The 21,275-nt window shown below is 33.8% G+C and overlaps 1 protein-coding gene across 1 annotated transcript in view; it reads left to right on the top strand.

Annotated features, from left to right (window-relative positions):
* LOC115883989 (diacylglycerol kinase eta-like) overlaps positions 1-20,189 on the top strand; it is a 186,797-nt gene extending 166,608 nt beyond the window's left edge. Inside the window, exons 13-16 of the mRNA XM_030902415.1 lie at positions 1,686-1,865; positions 6,933-7,208; positions 12,780-13,043; positions 20,013-20,189. Of these exons, the coding sequence (XP_030758275.1) occupies positions 1,686-1,865; positions 6,933-7,208; positions 12,780-13,043; positions 20,013-20,069 (777 nt within the window). The 3' untranslated portion in view covers positions 20,070-20,189. The remainder of the gene's footprint in view (positions 1-1,685; positions 1,866-6,932; positions 7,209-12,779; positions 13,044-20,012) is intronic.
* Positions 20,190-21,275: the final 1,086 nt, after the last annotated feature.

Genomic DNA, 21,275 nt, shown 5'->3' with positions numbered 1-21,275 from the left:
TTACGAGCTACATCGACAATGCTTTGAAATAAACTAAATCAAGCGAATTAGAGCGAAGGCTCGTATCCCCCATCCCCCCACCGTGGGAATTTGTGAGCTAAATATTTTTTGCTTGCCTAATGCCAATTACAGCATAGCCCGGAAAAACGTAGAAAACGGAGAAAAAAATGAAAAAAAAATGTTTTTAACCTTTAAACTTTTTTAATAAACTAATTTTTTAAACAAGACAAAAAAAATCAGTAAAACTCCAAGTCACGGTCTCAATTTTTTTGGAGTTTTACTGATTTTTTTTGGCTATATCAGGTCTCTTTGAGACATTCGATGAATCTTTTTCTTTAACTAATTTTAACGAAATTGAAAATGTTTTACTGTTTGATACAAGGGTTGGAAACAAACGAAGGGTCATTAATGTCACCACTATGTCTGGGGATTTAGGCGCAGCAAAGAGTCATGCTATGTTGAATATGCATGCATTATCGGGATGTAACACCATCAGTTCTTTTGTTCGGCGTGGAAAGTTGTCGGTAAAATCTAAATTAGAAAAAAAAAATTCGTGCCTATCATTATATCATTAGGAGAACACTTACACTTACAGAAAATCTAATGTCAGACCTAGAGGAATTCGTGTGTTACTTACTTACTTTACCTACACTGATAAAGGATACACAGATATAAATAAACTATACGGTACGATTTGTTCACACAAAAATATTCTCCCACAGTGACATCTGCTTCCACAGATCCACAAGGTGTTGAATTAAGTTTACTACAGCCTTGCAAAGCTTCTCTTGAAAACCACATCCGTCGTATAAGCTACCAGTGCTACAAATGGAATAATGCCCACGTCGCTAAGCCCATAATACTAAGTCCAGACATGGAAATCGGAAAATGGACAACTGAAGATTGATTGGATCAAAGGGGATCCGTTGCTGCCCGAACTAACTGATGTTTTGGAAAGCTATCATCCAGATGAGTTTGAAGATGGAGATGAACCAGACCTCATGATGATGAAGACGAAAAAGAAAGCTTACAGATGGAACTTTGGAATTTTCTGATTTGCTTAATTTGATATGCATGCATCCATAATTTAAAATTCTGTATTTTTTTCATGTTATAAATAAATAAAATTAAGAATTTGGAACCTGATGATTTACTTTTTTAGCTATTTCCCCAATAAACACACCATCAAAAACTAAGTGAAAACTTTTACCGTTTTTCTACGGTTTTTCGGACTATGCTGTAATTGATATGAGGCAAACAACTAAAATCTTAAATTATATGGCAAAACAAACAAAAAAAAATCCCACATACATATTCCCACGGGGAGGGGAGGGGCTTATATTTGTGGCCCATGGTCTAAATCGCTCGCCGCTTGCTACTTGCCACTCATCACTGCGCACGCAACTTACTGCTTGGCGCTTGGAGTTAACGAGTACTTACAACAAGCGACGGGTGATGAAACCGTATTTTTAAATACAAGTGATAATTCGCTCGAGCGATCACTCGGTTATTGCAATCGCTTGAAACTCGAGTACTCGATTATTGAAATTAATCGGTTTTTCCCATCACTAATTACTTCTGCAAGATAGATTAAAATGTTTAATATTTTCATGTTCAGTTGTGTGCATCTTCGGCACTTACAAAATAACGATTACAATTTTAGTCTTTTTTTCTCTCTTCTATAGGTACCCCATCACATGGAAAAAGAGAAGCATACTGTTACTTTCGTGGATCGACCGCTCGATAGACAAGAAATAGAAATAATTTTCTCAGAAGAGGAACATTATTTACTTCTCAATTTCATCGAATGTACCACCTCACTAACTAAGTGGATAAAAATTTTAGCAATAAGCCATACTTTGGAGGTAACTCACTTGAAACACAAGAATATTTACCTACAGTATGTCACTACATCCACCTAAAAACACCCAGTATACAGGGTGCGTCTCAAAACCCCCTATAACTTTTTTTATTTTTTTCAGATAAAAAATCGAGATTTGGTATGTTAGTATATGACATAAATTAGGATTGATTGACGTATTCAATTATTTTCGGTCACTTCCTGTTTCAACGGAAATGATGACAATTTTTGACTATTAAATGGCACCCTCTGTATTTATTCACTTCATTTTATTCGATAGAAAATTACACTCTGAATAGAATGACATATCATATGTCAACTTTTGACATTTTCGCTTAAAACAAAATTATAGCAAAATAAAACACTAAATCACCACAATACACCAAAACACTTTTACTTTTAAACTGGACGCGCGTTTCGCTAACCGTGTTAGCATCATCAGCAGATGATTAAAACTGACTTTTAAACTTAGTTCTAATCATCTGCTGATGATGCTAACATGGTTAGAGAAACGCCCGTCCAGTGTAAAAGTAAAAGTGTTTTGGTGAATTGTGGTAATTTAGGGTTTTATTATGCTGTGTAACACCAAAGGGTCCAACCCCCAACTGTAACAAAATTATATTTTAAATTTTAATCTAGAGTGCTATGGCTGTTTTAAAAACACTAATTTTTAATAAAGGAGTCTTTAAAAAATAGATTTGATCGTCTAATGTTTTTAGTGTCTTGTCCTGGCCGGTTAAAAGATACACAAATCGTATTTTTAATCATATCTCAATTTTTTCAAATGGAACGAGGGTGGCTCATTAGCATATTTGGAAAAAGGATTTTTTTATGAATAATTTGGTACCACATAATATACTCTGTTTTTTTCTCGGGTAAGATTTCGACAGACGATGACAGAAGGAAAGCAGATGACGTCCCATACCAATCTATTTATTTTACTAAAAAATGTTTCTAATAATTTTTAAGTTAACTATGGATGAGTTTAAATATAAATCCGTCGTGCGTCGTCTCTTGTTGTTTTTAACCAGTTTTATTGGTTTATTTCAAAAATGACAAATTGAAATGAAATATTTCGATTTTATTGGTTTGACGGAACGATGAACGACAAACGGACGCCGATGCGTATGAACCTTTGAATAAGAAGACTAAGGAAGGAGCATATCACAAATCTTAGGTACACCGCGATGGGCCTCAAATGTGGCCGATTTAAATTCCGGTTTATCAGTGTCGTTCTAATTTTATTTAAAAAATGTAAAACTATGATGTAGGGTAGACGTGGGGTAGACTCAATAATTTGTTGTTTTATTTTACGTTGTGAATAAATGTTGGTAGTTATTAAAATTGTTATAAAAATATATAATTCTAATAAAAATAGATAAGTTATAATAAGTATTTATTAACACAAACATCCGATACGCTACTGAAGCAGGTAAGTCAAATTAACGTATCTAAATTCTTTGACATCTAATCTGACAAGTAATAAATAAATGCTAAAATGCAAGAAAAAAATATAGTTTAGTTAATTTAAGTGAATTTCATAAATGATCGGTTTACTACACGTATGTATATTATATAGTCACTTACTAGCGAAAAGTTGTTCCATTATTTCACTCAATTTTTGCCGAGATCTACCGCACGCTACACAACCAACTATTTTAGAGTTTTTTTCGATAAATCGCGATAGTGTCACTGTTAATTTAAGTTCTGCCACAATTTCCATCTAGATTTACTACCTTTATACAACTATCAGTAGTAGAATAAATAATAAATAACATAAAATAAGCTCCATAAAGACTGGCAAATCCACAAAATTTCAAATCAAATTCAAATGTGTCAAATGAATCGTCAAACAGAACTGTCAAGGATCCCCACCCTAGAGAGCTTTTATGGTGCCTTTTCCGCCCACCATGCATGAATACATGGATAGCATTATGCTCCTTCCTTAGTCTTCTTATTCAAAGGTATGAACTCACATTTAGATTTTTGAGACTTGTCAAAGTCTTGCTAAATTATAGGTTATAATTTTGTGTCAACTTATGTCAAATACCCTGCGTTTTGGAAGATGATGTATTTTGATTCATGTTATTACGTGTGTTTTGTGTCTTTTGAAGTTAAGTGGAGGAAAAATCGGGTGAAAATTTAACTGTAGACCCAGAGCACAGTTTATAGTTAATACTAGCTGCCCAGGCAGAAAGTCTTATTACACCAATAAAGTTACCCTCAATAAGTTTGTATACCATCTCGTCGTAGATAAGTGCAACTCGTATATGGTAGAAAGGATCGTACTAAACATACACTAAAAACTGAAGTAGCTGTAAAATATCACACGATAGGTAAATAATGGATTTTAGTAGGTACTGCAGAAAAATAATGTAACTGGTTACTGGTTTAAAAAAATTAAGAGTAAAGTTAATTAATCAACTTTTAAGGTATAAAATTTGGTCAGTGTTAGAAAAATACTTTATTTATTTATGTTGTCTTATTTACTCCTGTGGAATATTACAAATTTGTATTTGTACATAAGTTATGTTGATAAATATAATATAAATGCGGGAAGTTTTGAAGCTTGAAAGTAAGGACTAATTCTTTTTCATATTTTTTGGTATGTGGTGTTTTGTTCTTGTTTGTTTCGTATTAACACATACAATATTTTGAAGTATACTCTTGTCATTCAAATTTTTAATATATTAATTTCCTGCTATGCGTTCTAGTTGTACCAACTTATTTCGTTGTAAAATAAAATAAACTACTTTGAAATTAAAATGACAGACACATCTATCACTGTCAACGATCTTGTCGTTGGACAGACTATACTTTGTATTTCGAGTCAAATTGTCGTTACGAATCGCATGTTGCAATTTCTAATAAACCATATTCGAATATTACAAAAGTTGACATATGATATGTCATTCTATTCAGAGTGTTATTTCCTATCGAATAAAGTAACAAAATACCGAGGGTGTCATTTGAAAACCAAAAGTTGTAGTCACTTCCGGTGAAACAGGAAGTGACCGAAAACAATTGAATACGTCAATTAATCCTAATTTATGTCATATACCTACTAACATACCAAATCTCGATTTTTTATCTGAAAAAATAAAAAAGTTATAGGGGGTGAGCCACTTGAAAAACATCCAGTATATTGATATACTGTGTCCGGCAATAGTGCGTCGGGCATCTGCAGTTCCTAGAATAAAAAAAATTTGAGAATTTTGTTTTAGTGCAAACCTAAAGTATGTACCAGGATATATTTCAGGAAAATATTTTAACTTCTATAGGGTGGCTCAAAAAAGTGTGAGTGGGCCTGGATGATTTTTTTTTAAATGGAACACCCTGTATAATATTGCATTTTTGGCTTTCTTTCAGATCACAGATTTTACATAACCCTAAGATATTAATGAATATATTTCGATAGTTCCACAGATATTAAAAAATAAATAAAAAATTAATATTTTCAGCCCTTCTTAAAAAAATTATTAAAAATACAAGAACTGTTCTGAAATCAAAACTATTTTAGGTATTTACTTTAGATGGTCTGTACTTACTTTGCTATAAATATGAAAATCGTAAATCATACAAGATGTTCAAAATTCTACGCCAAACTTTCTAAAATATAAAATAAATTTTTCTTCGTTTTTTTAAATGGAACACCCTGTATATTGTTTTTTCAATAAACGGAGAATTAAAAAATGAACATTTTTTGTATTTAGAGTATTTCAAAATTTTTAACGGTTTCGCAGATATTTGCGGTTTTATATTTCATATGGCATTTTCCACAGTAAAGGCGAGCGGCCACTGCGAGCGTAATTAAACTAAGCTAAGAATATGAAAAGAAACGGTAATTAAATGGGAACTCCACTGAGAACGATTTTCGCTCACTAGTCAGCTAAGTTTTCGTATTGTATCTCTGCTATCATAGAACTAATCGCTGCAAAAAATTCGCTGAAACCTGTCACGAACTAAAACGAGCGAAACTAAACTACGATTCGAATCTTCGTTCATATATTTTCGTTTGTTTCGGTCAAGTAGCCGCTCACGCATTAAAAAGTATGTAAGCTGATTTTTACAAATATTATCTTCGCTTAGTTTAGTTTCGCTCGCAGTGGCCGCCCGCCTTAAATTTTTATCAAAGCCACCCAATGATTTTTCTCTCGTATTTTAGCATTGAAAGCGCCATATGAAATAAATAATATTGCGTGTATCTGCAAAACCGTTAAAAATTTTGAAATACTCTAAATACAAAAAATGTTCATTTTTTAACTCTCCATCTATTAAAAAAACAATATACAGGGTGTTTCGTTTAAAAAAATAACAAAATAAAAAACATTAAATCACCACAATACACCAAAATACTTTTACTTTTACACTGGACGCGCGTTTCGCTATTAAAGTTTACAATCATCTGCTGATGATGCTAACATGGTTAGCGAAACGCGCGTCCAGTGTAAAAGTAAAAGTGTTTTGGTGTATTGTGGTGATTTAGTGTTTTTATTTTGCTGTGTAACACCAAAGGTTCCAATCCTCAACTGTAATAATAAAAAAACAACGAAAAAATATTTTATATTTTAGAAAGTTTGGCGTAGAATATTGAACATCCTGTATGATTTACGATTACCATATTTATAGCAAAGTAAGAAAAGACCATCTAAAGTAAATACCTAATATACTTTTGATTTCAGAACAGTTTCTGTATTTTTAATAATTTTTTTAAGAAGGGCTGAAAAATATATATTTTTGATTTATTTTTTAATATTGCTGAAACTATCGAAATATATATATATATATATATATATTCATATCTTAGGGTTATGTAAAGTGATCTGAAAGGAAACCAACAATGCAATAATATACAGGGTATTCTATTTAAAAAAAATCATCCAGGTCCACTCACACTTTTTTGAGCCATCCTATAGAAGTTAACATATTTTCCTGAAATACATCCTGGTACATACTTTAGGTTTGCACTAAAACAAAATTCTCAATTTCTTTTATTCTAGGAACTGCAGATGCCCGACGCACTATTGCCGGACCCTGTACTAGGTATTTAATATTAAATATTTTATTCCAGACCGATTTATACTCATTAGCAACGAAGACTGACACATGCCTAGAGAAAATACACCCATCTGGCAAATTATTGACGGGACCCGCACTGAGAGCCGAATTTACGAAACTGGTGGATAGCGTCAAGCAATTGTACGAGGAAAGTTGTTGTTTGTTGCACGATAGGGGAGACAAACTGAAACTCAGGGAAGACCTAGAAAGTAAACTGAGCGTTAGCCTGGCCAATATGGAAATGGAATTGAAGAAGTGCGTTATGTATGATACACACGAAGGAAGTTTGGTAAGCCAATTTTGCCTAATTACTAAACTATATATTAGGGTGAGCCAAAAAAAACTAACCTATGGAATTTATGGGTTAAAATGAACCTAATAACTAATAACCGAGAAAAAAATATCCCCGGAAGGCAGTATTTTTAGCTCAATTTAAAAAGGTGTCCGTGAACATTCAAAGCTTTTCATTTAAATAACACGTAAAAAAATCTGGTAATTATTGGGAAAACTGGAAATCGTCCGATTTTCACCAAAATTGGTACACATACTATTTTGAGGTCGTAGATTACGAATCTGAACTTTTTTCTTGGCGGTCTCTTACCGTTTTTCAGAAAAACGGAAAATTATTTCAACATTGAATTTTTCTTTATTTCGGCCCTATAAAGTAATAATTTCACTATATTCTCATTATATTATAGTTTATCTAAAAGCCACACTTGATTGGGGATAAAAAAATGTCTAAAATTTTACTGAAAAACACTTTTCTTAACAAAATAACAAAGAAAATTGAGACCAGATGGAAGTTTGACATTTGGTATATCCTTATTTCTCTCTCCTATGTAATGAGAGAGACAAATATATTCTAGACTTAATCTAGAAACCAGAAATTTGAAAATTTACAACGTTGCCATATCTTCTATTTTTTCGGGTGATTAGGGATTTTAAATAAATTACCTATTATGAAATCGACAATAATTAAATATACCTAGCTACTACCTATATCCACAAAGTTACGCGGAAGAGTTTTGATTGCATTGGTTTCAACTTCTATGCGGAGGGGGTTAATATTTTTTTTTGTTATATTATATTTATAACCACGAAGTTGCACGAAAGAGTTTTGATTGCATTTGTTACAACTTCCATGCGTAGTGTGTTAATCTTTTGTTGTTATATTATATAAAAAAAAGATTAACCCCCTCCGCAAAGAAGCTATATAAAGACTATTTATAACCACGAAGTAGCACGAAAGAGTTCTGATTGCATTGCATTGGTTTTAACTTCTTTGTGGAGGGGGTTAATCTTTTTTTATATAATATAACAACAAAAGATTAACACCCTCCGCATGGAACTTGTAGTAACCAATGCAATCAAAACTCTTTCGTGCAACTTCGTGGTTATAAATAGCCAGATCTTGTCGGTAAAATAGCAATTATGGGAAGGAGCCATTCTTCTGGCGACCGCTTTTCGTAATCCCAGAATGAGCGAAAAAAAAAGCTAAATTTAGGTTTAGCATTGGCAACGTTGCTTTAAATGGCAGAAACACATAACCCAACATTTTCAGATTGTTTACAAATTTATTTTAGCAAATTTTTCTCTATTATGCATAGAATTGGTTAAAAAAGTAACAGAAAATAGCAATAACATCATTGTTTATTGAATACCTGACAAAATATGTGATAGAAAACCTTAAAAATATGAGAAATTAAGAAAAATTCGATGTTGAAATAATTTTCCGTTTTTCTGAAAAACGGTAAAAGACCACCAAAAAAAGTTCAGATTCGTAATCTACGACCTCGAAATAGGGTGTATACTAATTTTGGTGAAAATCTGACGATTTCCAGTTTTCCGAATAATTACCGAAAATCTTTTAACCAAAAGTACAGTACAGTACATCTGTCCGTTCTGTAGCTACGGGGTATCCGTGAGAGGGGGGAAACGATATTCTCTCGATGTTTTTCGTAAAAAAATAGACGACGCGTCCCATCAATAAAAATTCGACAAATTTGCAAGTAGCCAATAAAATGAGTGGGCGGAGCGATTTGCGGATCCAGCAGACGTACTGTACATCTGCTGGATCTGTGTCTATGAAAGGAATGCGGACAAAAAACATTTAAATAAACAGCAATATATTTTATACGTCGATTTGACTAGTGCGTCACCGCAAATCGCTCCGCCCACTCATTTTATTAGCTACTTGCAAATTTGTTGAATTTTTATTGATGGGACGCGTCGTCTATTTTTTTACGAAAAACATCGAGAGAATATCGTTTCCCCTCTCACGGATACCCCGTAGCTACAGAACGGACAGACGTACTGTACCATAACTTTGAAACGGTTTACGAAAAAAATACATTGCGGATTCTTGTAGAGCATAAAATTTACTAAATGTGGCCACGTTCTATGTCCACGGATAGGCCAGTAAGCAAGGATAAAAATATAGGGTATTACCTCCGAATTCTTGACACCCGTGAGTGCCACCCTTTCTCGGGGGTGAACTACCCATTTTAATTGCAAAAATCAATAAAGGGATGAATTCTAAGCAAAAAATGTTCTATAACATTTTTTCAGAAAATTTAGTTAGTTAAGAAGAAGTTATTTCGGATTGAAAATGTTGATTTTTCATCTAAAAACTGTTTATTTTTCTGCCATTTTTTATAAATAACTATAAAAACCTTGCGTTTTATCGCAAATCTCCTAACCTAACCACCCAACCTTAACATAATGGTTAAAGAACACATTTTTCGAAGACTGTTTTTAAAGTGTTTGAAAAGACCTATGCTTTTTTAAGAGGTCTTTTCAAGTTTGTAGCTCAAAAATCGCAAAGTTATGATAAAATAAAATGGTCACCTCATTTTTTCGGAAAAAAATTAACAACAAAATCTATGACTAAAATCATAAAAATAAAAACTATCAATTTGTAAGAAATTACATGAGCTACAAATTAAACTCTATAGTTGAACAGTCTTGAACTCTTCATATTTTTACGAGATTTTTGGGTTTAAGGACTCAAAGAAGCTGGTCCTTACACGCAAGTCAAACTAAAAAAATGTAATATCTACGAAATAAAGAGATTTACAGAAAAAATGAAAGAGAGCAAAGATATTGCAAAAGAAAAGGCCTTTAATTTTACCCTATCGTATTTTTTACGCATCTTGCTTAGTTTTTGCGATACGACAAAAAAATTAAAATTTTTTAAAATATAATTATTTTCCACTTTTTTCCAAATTTAGGTATTCTAAACCGCTCGAACTTGCAGAGCCCATTGTTAGTACCTAAATATAGCCAACTGTACATGTATTACGCTTAGTTTTTATTTTTACGCTTAGTTTTTATGTCATGGATTTTGTTGTTAATTTTTTTCCGAAAAAATGTTGACCATTTTATTTTTATCATAATTCCGCGATTTTTTAAGCTACGAACTTTTTTAAAAAATCATTTAAAAGGTCTTTTCAAGCACTTTAAAAATAGTCATAATTATTTTCTTAGGAAAATGTGTTCTTTCGCCATTATTTACATACATACGGTAAAATGTTGCAATTTAGTTTTCGAAAAATAAAAAATCACTTTTACAGAGTGATAACTCAGCTATTATTAAACCTATGGTAACCAACAAAAAACGAATCGATTCGTCATTCCAAAGGCTTCACTTTTGCTTTATATGGGTTTTGCGATAAAATGCAAGGTTTTCGAGTTATTTATAAAAAATTGCAGAAAAATAATATCCAGTTTTTAGATGAAAAATCAACATTTTCAATCAATTAACTCGGAAAATATTAATTTTCTGAAAAAAATGTTATAGAACATTTTTTGCTTAGAATTAATCTCTTTATTGATTTTTGCAATTAAAATAGGTGTTTTATTTGCCACTCACCCCCAGGGTGAAAGCACACATCGCTAACTAACTAACTTTTGTTTCTTACATATTTCTCTATTCACTGTTAAAATTTCACATCAATCGGTGCAGGTGTTCAGAATTCGGACCCTAAAACCCTCGCTTACTGGCATAGGAATATTGGAACTGTATATTTTGTAGGTCTGTTTTGGAAAAAAAAATTCTCCAATTTTTTTTCTCAAAAACTATGCGGTGTGATTTTTTTAAAAGAGACAAAAAATGTAGTAAATACTATGAGGTTCATTTTACGAAAAAAAAATAATCACCGATCGGTGAAATAGGAAAATATTTCTACTAAGATTTTTGTAGGGGTGGGGGTAGATTTCATCCTTCCCGTACTTTTTCTTGATTTTTGTGTAAGTCAAATGTTAAGGGGCTTGGCAAAACATAGGCACCCCAAATCTCATTCAAATCGGAATATCGCTTCATACAATATTTTAAAAAATGTGTTTATTTTTTTAAAGTTTTATACCCTCTAACGGACAAACGAAGCACCTTTGTATAGAGGTAAATTCTGTCCAATAAACTTATTTTGATTCCAAAAATACTCAGTAGTTCTATGTCCACGGAATATTGGGACACCCTGTATTTCCCTATATCCCCGGGAACAATACAATAATCATAATGGAATACAACCATATATATTATAAAAAATGTCTATACCTATATGGCGGATTCTTCTCTCCAAAAAAATCCTTTAGGGGTATTTCGCCACTGCACTGCAACAACGGTTTCTTGTATTAGACGTATCTGTTTTAAAAAAGTAAAGTGTTCTCGAATAGTTGAATTTAAATATTTTAAATAGCTTTTTTCTTTTTTCTTTGTATTTATTTGCTTCCGACGACGCCACAGTGGGGTATTTGACACAGATAGTTGATCGAAATTTTTCTATGTAGACCTTATATAAATTATTGCTATTTTCAATTAAAGAAGAAATAATATGAACAAAATAAAGGATATTTCGTCGATTCTAAAAAAAGAAAGAAAAATTACTGTTCCAGTGTTTCTCCGGTCAATGCCACTAATGCCAGAAGTAATATCGCAACTAATACTACTAATGCTACGACTGATCCGCGAGCAATGCCCATACCACTAAAGTCGCTACTAATGCCAAATTGTGCTATACTGCTAATGGCACTATTGCGATCGTTTTGTACACAACAATGCCATCGCGGTTTATACCTCGCATTAGTATATCACTGATTGGCAAATTAGAGGAAACCAAGAATGTTTTTCTCATTTTATCAGCAAAGTCGCAAAAAGTCGCAGTATTTTATTTTACTGTATGAAAGCTCAATGTTTACTAAGTAAAACGTATATAAACAATATGCTGAATTCTTCGAAATGCGCAACTAAATCTCTAAGTATAATAAAAATGTCACAAATTTCATCAAATTTTCTGAACGCCTAACTTTTAGTTGCAAAAAAATCGTTAGTATAGAGAATATCAAAATAAATAATACGTTTTTGTAGAATACATACCTGCAGCTTGCTGAGCCATTTTCAATCAAAACGATAATATAAACGTAAAAAGAGCACAAGAACAACAACAATTTATAATTTTAAACATAAAATTTAGCCATTTACCTCTTATCTGTGAGAAGTAACAACTTTGACGTTTCGTTGAAACAAATGAATGCAACTAAACACACCCATAGCAACGCCATTCATGGCAGAGATGATTTAACTTATCATTTATCTTTTTTTGGGAAATCTTAAACACATTTGCTTTTTTCGAATTTCGATCACCTGTTTCATGCTAATACCCCACCGTACAACGGAAAGAGATAAACTTTCCGAAACGTTAAGCATTTTTTCTTTGTTAGGCAAATTTGTATAAATGTAAACATAACTTCTGACAAGCAGTATTTATTTGCAGTGCAGTGGCGAAATACCCATAAAGGATTTTTTTGGAGACATCTATATTATACAAAAATACTTAACTGTACAAATATTACTTTCCGTCAGGTGTATCTTCAGCCAGTTCCCGAAGAGAGTGAACACAAGAAGAAAGGCCTGTTCTGGTTGAAGTTCAGAAAGAGCGTATCGTCGGAACGACGTCACTCCAGTTGCAAACGCGAAGCTGCCTCGTGGGGCACGCAGGAAGTGGCCACCTGGCTAGAGACTCTCCAATTGTCAGAATACATCGACAGTTTCGAAAAGAACGACATCAGAGGGCGCGAACTGCTAACACTGGCACGGCGTGATTTGAAAGACTTAGGTGTAACTAAGGTATATATATTTCTAAATATTACTAATCAATACCCTCTATATTAAAAACAAGAGATACTCTTTCACGATAAACATTTTTTGTGGTAGTAGATTTATCCTAATACAAACTTCATATTTTTACGAATCAAAAGACAAACTATCTCCCTATTCTTAATAACTAAGATTACTCCTAAAATGTTGCGTAACCGCAAGATATTTTATTTCTTTAAACATAATACTATAGTACAGTATGATCGAAAAAAAACAAGTTAAAAACGGTCTAGTTGGCTTGGAAATGAACATCGATGACATTCCCCATATAAAATGACAGCGATCTTCATTTCCTAGCCATCGCTGCCGCTGACGTTTTTTCGATCATATTGTATCTGTTGAGTATTAAAATTAGTGATGGGATAACTCGAGTGAAAATTCGCTCGAGTACTCGATTATTGAAATGACCGACATCGGTCGATTATGAACGAGCGATGCAAATGACGAGTTACGAGCGACGAACCGTAAGCGATCCTAGAATCAAATAAATTGAAATCCGTTTTAATGTGATATATTCTATAAAAAGCCGAGTGAATTTTCTACATACATTGCAGGTAGCAAATTTATACGACGATATCCGTTGCGTATCTGAGGGACAAAATTTTACCACGGCATATAAATCAATCAGCAGACTAACTCGCTTTGGCGGGACCGCTATGCGCATATCCTCGCGCACGCCGCCATTTGAGTTTCCATTCTTTATATTCAAAGGTTTCCATCAACAGAAAGTAACCAGTGTCATAGTTTTTTTCATCGACTAGACACAGTTACGGCAGATTCGAGTCAGTAGCGTACGGCTTAATTTATTTTGTTTATTTCTTGAGTTATATATATTTTATAGTTGTTTTATTTTTGTTTATTGTGTTATATATTTGGTTTGCGTAGTTTTATTTTCGTTTCTTGTGTAATAGAATTTATTTTAGTAGTTTTATTTTTGTTTTTCTGAACATTTTTAAATCTTTAATATAGAAGTGGTTTGATAGATTAATTAGTTATTTTTTACGTGTTTTTACAATGCCTGGGCGAAGTTGTGCAGCAAAAACTGCCCGAGTAGAGGACTAAACTGCAATAAAAGTTTCTGTCTGTTATGTGATTAATTATTTTAACATATTTTAGTTAAGAAAAACAGTAGTATACATATTAGGACATTCAGCTAAATAGAAAGATCTAATTAAAAATGTACAAGTTTGGCATCTATATTTAATGTTAACAAACTTATGTACAGGGTGAGTCTTAAATAAGTGCAAATATTTTCAGGGCTGGTAGATCTCGATAAAAGAAACATATTTTCTCCTTACCATTTTTCAGATAAGTCCAAAATAACCGAGTTATTTAAGTTTGAAAATTAAAAAAAAAATGTGTTTTTTTTGAAAAATGTTGTTTTCTGTATTTGTATCCCTTTTATTGCCTTAACCATAGAGTAAAGCCATAACTATGGTAATATCATTAAGAAATTATACCGTGGGAAAATTTGCGGTGAACAGGCAGTTCTAAAAAGTTTTCGAAAAATATACAGGGAAATTTAAAAGAAAATGCACGATTTTCGAGGAGTATGCGCGGTTAACGATTCTATTGTTTGGACAAAAGTATTGTGTAAATAAAATTCAGTTTCAGTCAATTACAGTATTTTTTTAATACGACCCTGTCTATCAATAGTTTATTTTCTGAGAAAATTTTTGATACGTTTTAATCCGGCGCTGACTTGGAAACGCTAATGGCCCCGTCAAGGTCAAATTTTATAGAAATTTTAAACAATGGAATCTGAGCAGAGTTGTCGTGCCGATTGTTTTATGTGCCGTGATTTTACTACCTACATTGGCAATACTTTAAAATAAATTAAATCAAGCGAATTACTAGTCGCTTGCTACTTGCCATTCATCACCGAAAGAATGCGACGGGCAAAAAACCGTATTTTTAAATACGAGCGAATAATTTCGCTCGAGCGATCGCTCGTTTATAGAAATCGCTTGAAACTCGAATACTTGATTATTGAAATTATTCGGTTTTTTCCATGACTAATTAAAATACTGTACAAGCTGATTTACACGTTGACAATAGCTGGTGTCAGTTTCACTGGTACGCCAACTCTTAGCTTGCACAGAACTGGCTTAAGAGGGGCATTTTCAGTTAGTTTTCGAACCCTTCTACCGGGAAAATTACACACCAAATTAACCGTATAGTGCGTATACGGAAGTACGCCAGAGATGGGCAAAAAATTACTAGCTGTGATTTTTTCACAGTGAAATAAAAATAGCGTTTCACGGCTCTTAACAATTTCGAAATAAACCGCGAATGGCTAAAACCGTTGATTGAAAGAAGTGGGAAGATACGCAACCTAATGGGCGAACTCGTGACAAGGCTGGTTTGATTTCCTCTGACGTCCCAAGTGCCGTACGGTGGAGACACCAATCCTTCTGCGGCCAACGCATAAAACACTTATTTTCTCTAATTCGGCTAGCGACAGCATATCGAAGGGGGTGTGGGTCTGAAAGGGACAGTGATGCCATATTAAAATATGTAATATGTGTAATACGTTTGACGGAAATATCTTTGGATAAAAAATCCGCGTTTATGTATTGAAAATTTATTCGTGTTAAACATAGAGTAATTATATTGGCCTAAAATTACTTCTGTTTATTATTTCTTGCTGAGACGATCCTTTTTTTTCATGACTGATAAGAATTTATCAATAGTTTTTATAAATCCCCAAAACAGGTATATTCGCTGAAATGCTCGAAGTCGTTTATTTTAAGATCATTTTATTTGAGTGCGCGGCTGTTGTCTATTAAACACTTAAATCAGTAAAATGAACCCTAACGTACGCCAAAATCGCAATCTCACCCCTGTAGAGTGTGCTGCAGTTATTGCATTATTTGAAGAAGGCTTGTCTCAGGTACAAATAGCGGAAACATTTCATGTTGGACAATCAACGATGTCGCGAGCAAAAAGAAGATTCCAGGATACTGGAAATAACCAGAGAAGACCAGGTCAAGGCCGTGACCTAATAACCGATGCCCATCAGGATCGATTTTTGAGACTTCAAGCTCTACGAGAAAGGATTGTGATAGCTACATTCCTCAGCCAGAATTTTATAAGGCGATATAACCAACAAATAAGCAGCGATACGATAAGAAGACGTCTTAGAGAGGATAATCTAAGACCCAGAATGGCTGCAACTGGACCACCGTTGTCCCCAGAGCACCGAATAGTCCGACTGGCTTTTGCTAGAGAGCATGTAAATTGGGAAAACGATCAATGGTCGAACGTATTGTTTACAAATGAGTCTAAGTTTTGCCTATATGGCAACGATCGTCGTATTCCAGTATACAGAAGGCCGGGCGACCGCAATTTGCGCAATGCTGTATACAACCAAAACATGCTTATGGTGGTGGGTCGGTCTGGTATGGGGCGGCATTAATATGGAAGCTCGAACAGAACTGGTGATCATTCAGAGAGGCCGTCTCACTGCTCACAGGTACATTGTGGACATTTTGGAGCCTCAAGTGGTACCTTTTACTCCCTTTATAGGGGACAATTTTCTCTTTATGCACGATAATGCCAGGCCCCATATTGGCAGAGTTGTCCACAATTACTTGGAGGAGGTCCAAATCGAGACGATGGATTTTCCAGCGCATAGCCCAGACCTTAATCCCATCGAACCTATCTGGGACATGATGGATAGGCGTCTACGAGCCCTACCAAATCCAACCAACAATTTAAATGAGTTATCGCTAAGACTAGAGAAAGTATAGGACGCTATCGAGCAAGATAAAATCAGGAATGAGGTTTTCAGCATGTCCAAACGTTGCCAGGTCGTAATCCTGTGCCAGGGGAGGCAACACCCGTTATTAAACCTTACCTTCTGATTATTTGTAATGCTTTTGTACTGCGTTTTGCACATTATTCTTTGAATCACTGTATCTTCTTGTTTAGCTAGTTAATAAAATTTCTTTGAAATGTATTATTTGGGTCACGAGTTGTCTAACAAATACATAGTAATTTTACTTTTGAATTCGTTTAAGTTTTTCCAAAAAATAAAAAAAATAAAAATATGCGTTAATTTTGCTGGCGAGTGATTATATTAAATTGTTTAATGATAGCAAATCTGTATTATTATTGTACCCAAAATCTGTAAATCTACGGATTAATCGTAGTTTTGGCAACACTGTCTCCGGCAACCACTCACTCTGTCGACTGAAAGCAAAACTACGGTACAATTTTGCTTTCAGTCGTCAACGCCCAACCGTTTTGAGAAACTCAAGTTAGAGGGCACCAAAGACACTCAAACGCAGTTTTTTGCGTTTTTCCGAGTGAAACCATTTTTTTACTGTCGCAAAGTTTTTAAAATTATATGTAAGATTTTTACCAAATTTATATGTAACATTTTTTGGCGTTTCACTATTTACGAGATATAGGTAACGTTGCCAATGTCCTGGGCTGCTGCGCGAGCATTCGAGCACGCAACTGCTCTCGGCCTATTGTCGTGTCCCTCCTTCTGGTCCGGATTCTAGCACTAACTAGTCGATCAGCTGACGTCTTTCGACAATGTAGATGCTAGAGGGTTTTGACGTTTGCATTTTTTTCGTGTGCTGAGTAAAAACTTTGTCCTCTTCATATTTTAGCCGACCATACCAACAGGTATGGTAGGCTATTAAGATTTTTGGTGGGGGTGGGGGGTGGTTAAGGGGATATGGGAAAGGGTTAAAAATTGTAAAAAATCGTAACTCCAAAATTACAGTAGCTAGCGAAACGCGGTTTTCAATTTAAGATTAGGAATAATATTTGCAACAAAATTTGTAATACCTAACATCAAAATCAGTCAAAGTCGCAGTTTTAGAGATATTCCGTGTTTCCGTAATCCGTTTTTGTGAAAATCCGTGTGGAGAACTCCAAAGTTCCATCGGACGCGACCCCAGGTGCCGGATAGGGGAAATAACCGCGGCCCAAAATTGGAAAAATTCCTTTACTTCGAAACTAAAAGAACTGCCTACCAACTTTTTATTAACATATTTTATTTAGTATGGGCCTCCCGGTGCCAATTTTTGTTCTATACAATTTTCTGTTTAGCCAGAAAATAGAATCCAAAAAATGTTTTGAGTTATTTCTCAAAAACGCTACCTTCAGCGCACCTAAAAAAATCTCAAAAGGATCAAAGAATGTTATAACGATCCCCAGTTCGAGTGAACATCGTAATCCGCGAAGGTAACTTGCAGTACCTACCCTATCGACCGTCATTGATTTCATGAAAGCTGCATACACATTATGGGAATGAATGCAATATATCCCGTAAACAGTAAAACGTAAAAAAGGTTACACATCAGTTTGATAGGTTTTTTATGCTCTTTACTTTTAAAAACTTTGCGCCAGTAAAAAAATGGTTTCAACCGGAAAAATGCAAACAACTGCATTGGAATGGCTTTGGCGCCCTCTAACTTTGTCCCCGTAGGTTTTAGAGGTTTGTTACTTAGAGATGAAAATATAGAGAATTTAATTCTCTTTATTTTTTGTTTGGTTTAAAACATAAAATTTTCTGTGGGACTTGTTTCTCAATATCTCAAAAACGGTGGGGTGGGGGAATACGAATTTTCGAATTTAATCTTTTCCAGTGGACCACTTATGACTGACAAAGTATGAGAACGGTGGTAATTTGATGAGAATCTAGACCTTTTTTGATGTCAGACTTTTTGACTACTAATTCGGTTCAGTGCCGGTTCATCAGCGAAACTGGCGCCAGCTGCTGGATACGTGTAAATCAGCTTTTATATCATAAAACAGATGCCCTACCGGGTGCGTCTCAAAAGTGGCTCACCCCCTATAACTTTTTTATTTTTTCAGATAAAACTACGAGATTTGGTATGTTAGTATATGACATAAATTGGGATTGAATGACGTACTCAATTGTATTCGATCATTTCCGGTTTCACCGGAAATGACTACAACTTTTGATTTTTAAATGGCACTTTCGGTATTTTTTTACTTTGACAGACTTTTTTACTTTATTCGGTAGAAAATAACACTCTGAATGTCAATTTTTGACATAGTCACTCAAAAACAAATTCTATTTTAAATTTCAATCTAGAGTGCCATGGTTGTGTTAAAAACACTAATTTTCAATCAAGGAGCCTTGGAAAAATAGATTTGATCGTCCAATGTTTGTAGTGTCTTGTCCTGGCCGGTTAAAAGATGCCCAAATCGTTTTTTTAATCATATCTCAATTTTTTCAAATGGAACAAGGGTGGCTCATTAGCATATTTGGAAAAAGCATTTTTTTACGAATAATTTGATACCACACACTTGGTATTTTGAGTCAAATTGTCGTTATGAACCGCAGGTTACAATGTCAAATAAACTATATGCGAAAATGTCAAAAGTTGACATATGATATGTCATTCGATTTAGGGTGCAGCCACACTATCCTAAAAACGGCGTATCGGCGTAACGGCGTAATGACCTTGAATAGATTTCCAGTAATTCTATTGGCTGAAACATTCATCTGTCAGAAATTTTATCTGTCAAATTCATCTGTCAAAAATTTCAGCCAATAGAATTACTGGAAATCGATTCAAGGTCGTTACGCCGTTACGCCGATACGCCGTTTTTAGGATAGTGTGGCTGCACCCCGAGAGTGTCATTTTCTATCGATTAAAGTAAAAAAATACCGAGGGTGCCATTTAAAAATAAAAGGTTATAGTCATTTCCGGTGAAACCGGAAGTGACCGACAATAATTGAATACGTCAATCAATCCCAATTTATGTCATATACATAACATACCAAATATCATTGTTTTATCCGAAAAAATAAAAAAGTTATAGGGATGAGCCGCTTTTGAGACGCACCCGGTATATCAACATTTACTAATTTTGTTGCATATTGTTCAGTCATTTGTTCTTTAAAAGTTCAATGAAAAACAATTTTAAATATGTTCTTTTTGTTTTAAGGTCGGACATGTTAAGAGGATCTTGCAAGCAATCAAGGATTTGTCCCAAGGAGTTTAAGTGTTCGGAAACACAATAACATACCACTAATACCATATCAGCTACGATAAAAAGGGTTATAAGCGAAATAAATTACACAAAGTTCCTTAGAATAGTGGATTCTACCATACGTTTTCATTCTACGTGCGCTTTATAGCAAGAATATCTTGCCCAAATAAATATCTCGAACAATACAAAACTTATTCCCGCATTTCCATTTCATTCGTACATAAATCCAAGAGAGCAACACATCTCCATACTAGCTAGATTTAAAACTTTTTTATATAAACCTGTTTGTTGTAGAATTTTATTTTTTAGTGCTCTCTCCCCATGACTCTTTAACACGTTAAATGTATTGAAAATATTTATAGGCCCACTGTGATTTTCCAAAATGTGTTATTTCTTAAATATAAGGAGATCTAGGACGTAAGTTAATTATTTTTAAGATGATAATTTGACAGTCTAGGCATAGGAAAATGTGTAAAAAACAAAATAGATGTCAAATAATGTTTGCCTGTCTTGTGAAGACATTGGACAAATTTAGAGAGACCTGTTATGTACTCTATCCAAATAATTATTTTTATTATCTTCCAATTTTAACTCCCATCGGATGGATGAACGCAGAAAAAGTGTTATCTAAGCGTAACAGTTTTCTAGATATTATTATATAAGGTAAAAACTTATACTTAGTATATTTCTACTTATTTAATCTGTACTACCAACAAGCCAAATTATACAGGGTAGCCCATTAGTGCGAGGAAGTCCAATATTGTCGTCATTGTTGAAGATATGAATAAAAAGTTTTATATAGATGTTTCATGGTTTATAAAGGGGCATATCATAAAAATATTTTATTGTATAAAGGATGGCGCCTCTCATACGCCGCGGAGGCTCCAAAGAAAACGACAGTTTGTATTGAAATGAAATTTTGTATATGTAGGTTAATTCGTAGCACTTTTTAAAAATATGGAGAGTTCTACAGGGTGTCCCCCAAAAAATTGACATATCAAAGTTGTTTTTTGTAATGGAACACCCTATATATTAATCGATTTTCAGATTCTGGGAGAAAAATAAAGGTGAGTTTTATAAGAGAAGTGTATGACTAAAATGTAAGGTTTTTGACATATTTAACATTTTCTAGAAATAAAAAACAATTTTTAAATTACAATAAAAGCTACCTAAATTGGAATTTACCCGGTATAGCCTAATATGTAGTTAAATTAACTA

Source organism: Sitophilus oryzae, unplaced genomic scaffold, assembly GCF_002938485.1.
Source record: "Sitophilus oryzae breed Bouriz unplaced genomic scaffold, Soryzae_2.0 scaffold_2008_pilon_pilon, whole genome shotgun sequence".
Classification (NCBI taxonomy): domain Eukaryota; kingdom Metazoa; phylum Arthropoda; class Insecta; order Coleoptera; family Curculionidae; genus Sitophilus; species Sitophilus oryzae.
Note: the sequence above shows the minus strand (reverse complement) of the source record. Positions and strands in the feature narration are given on the sequence as shown.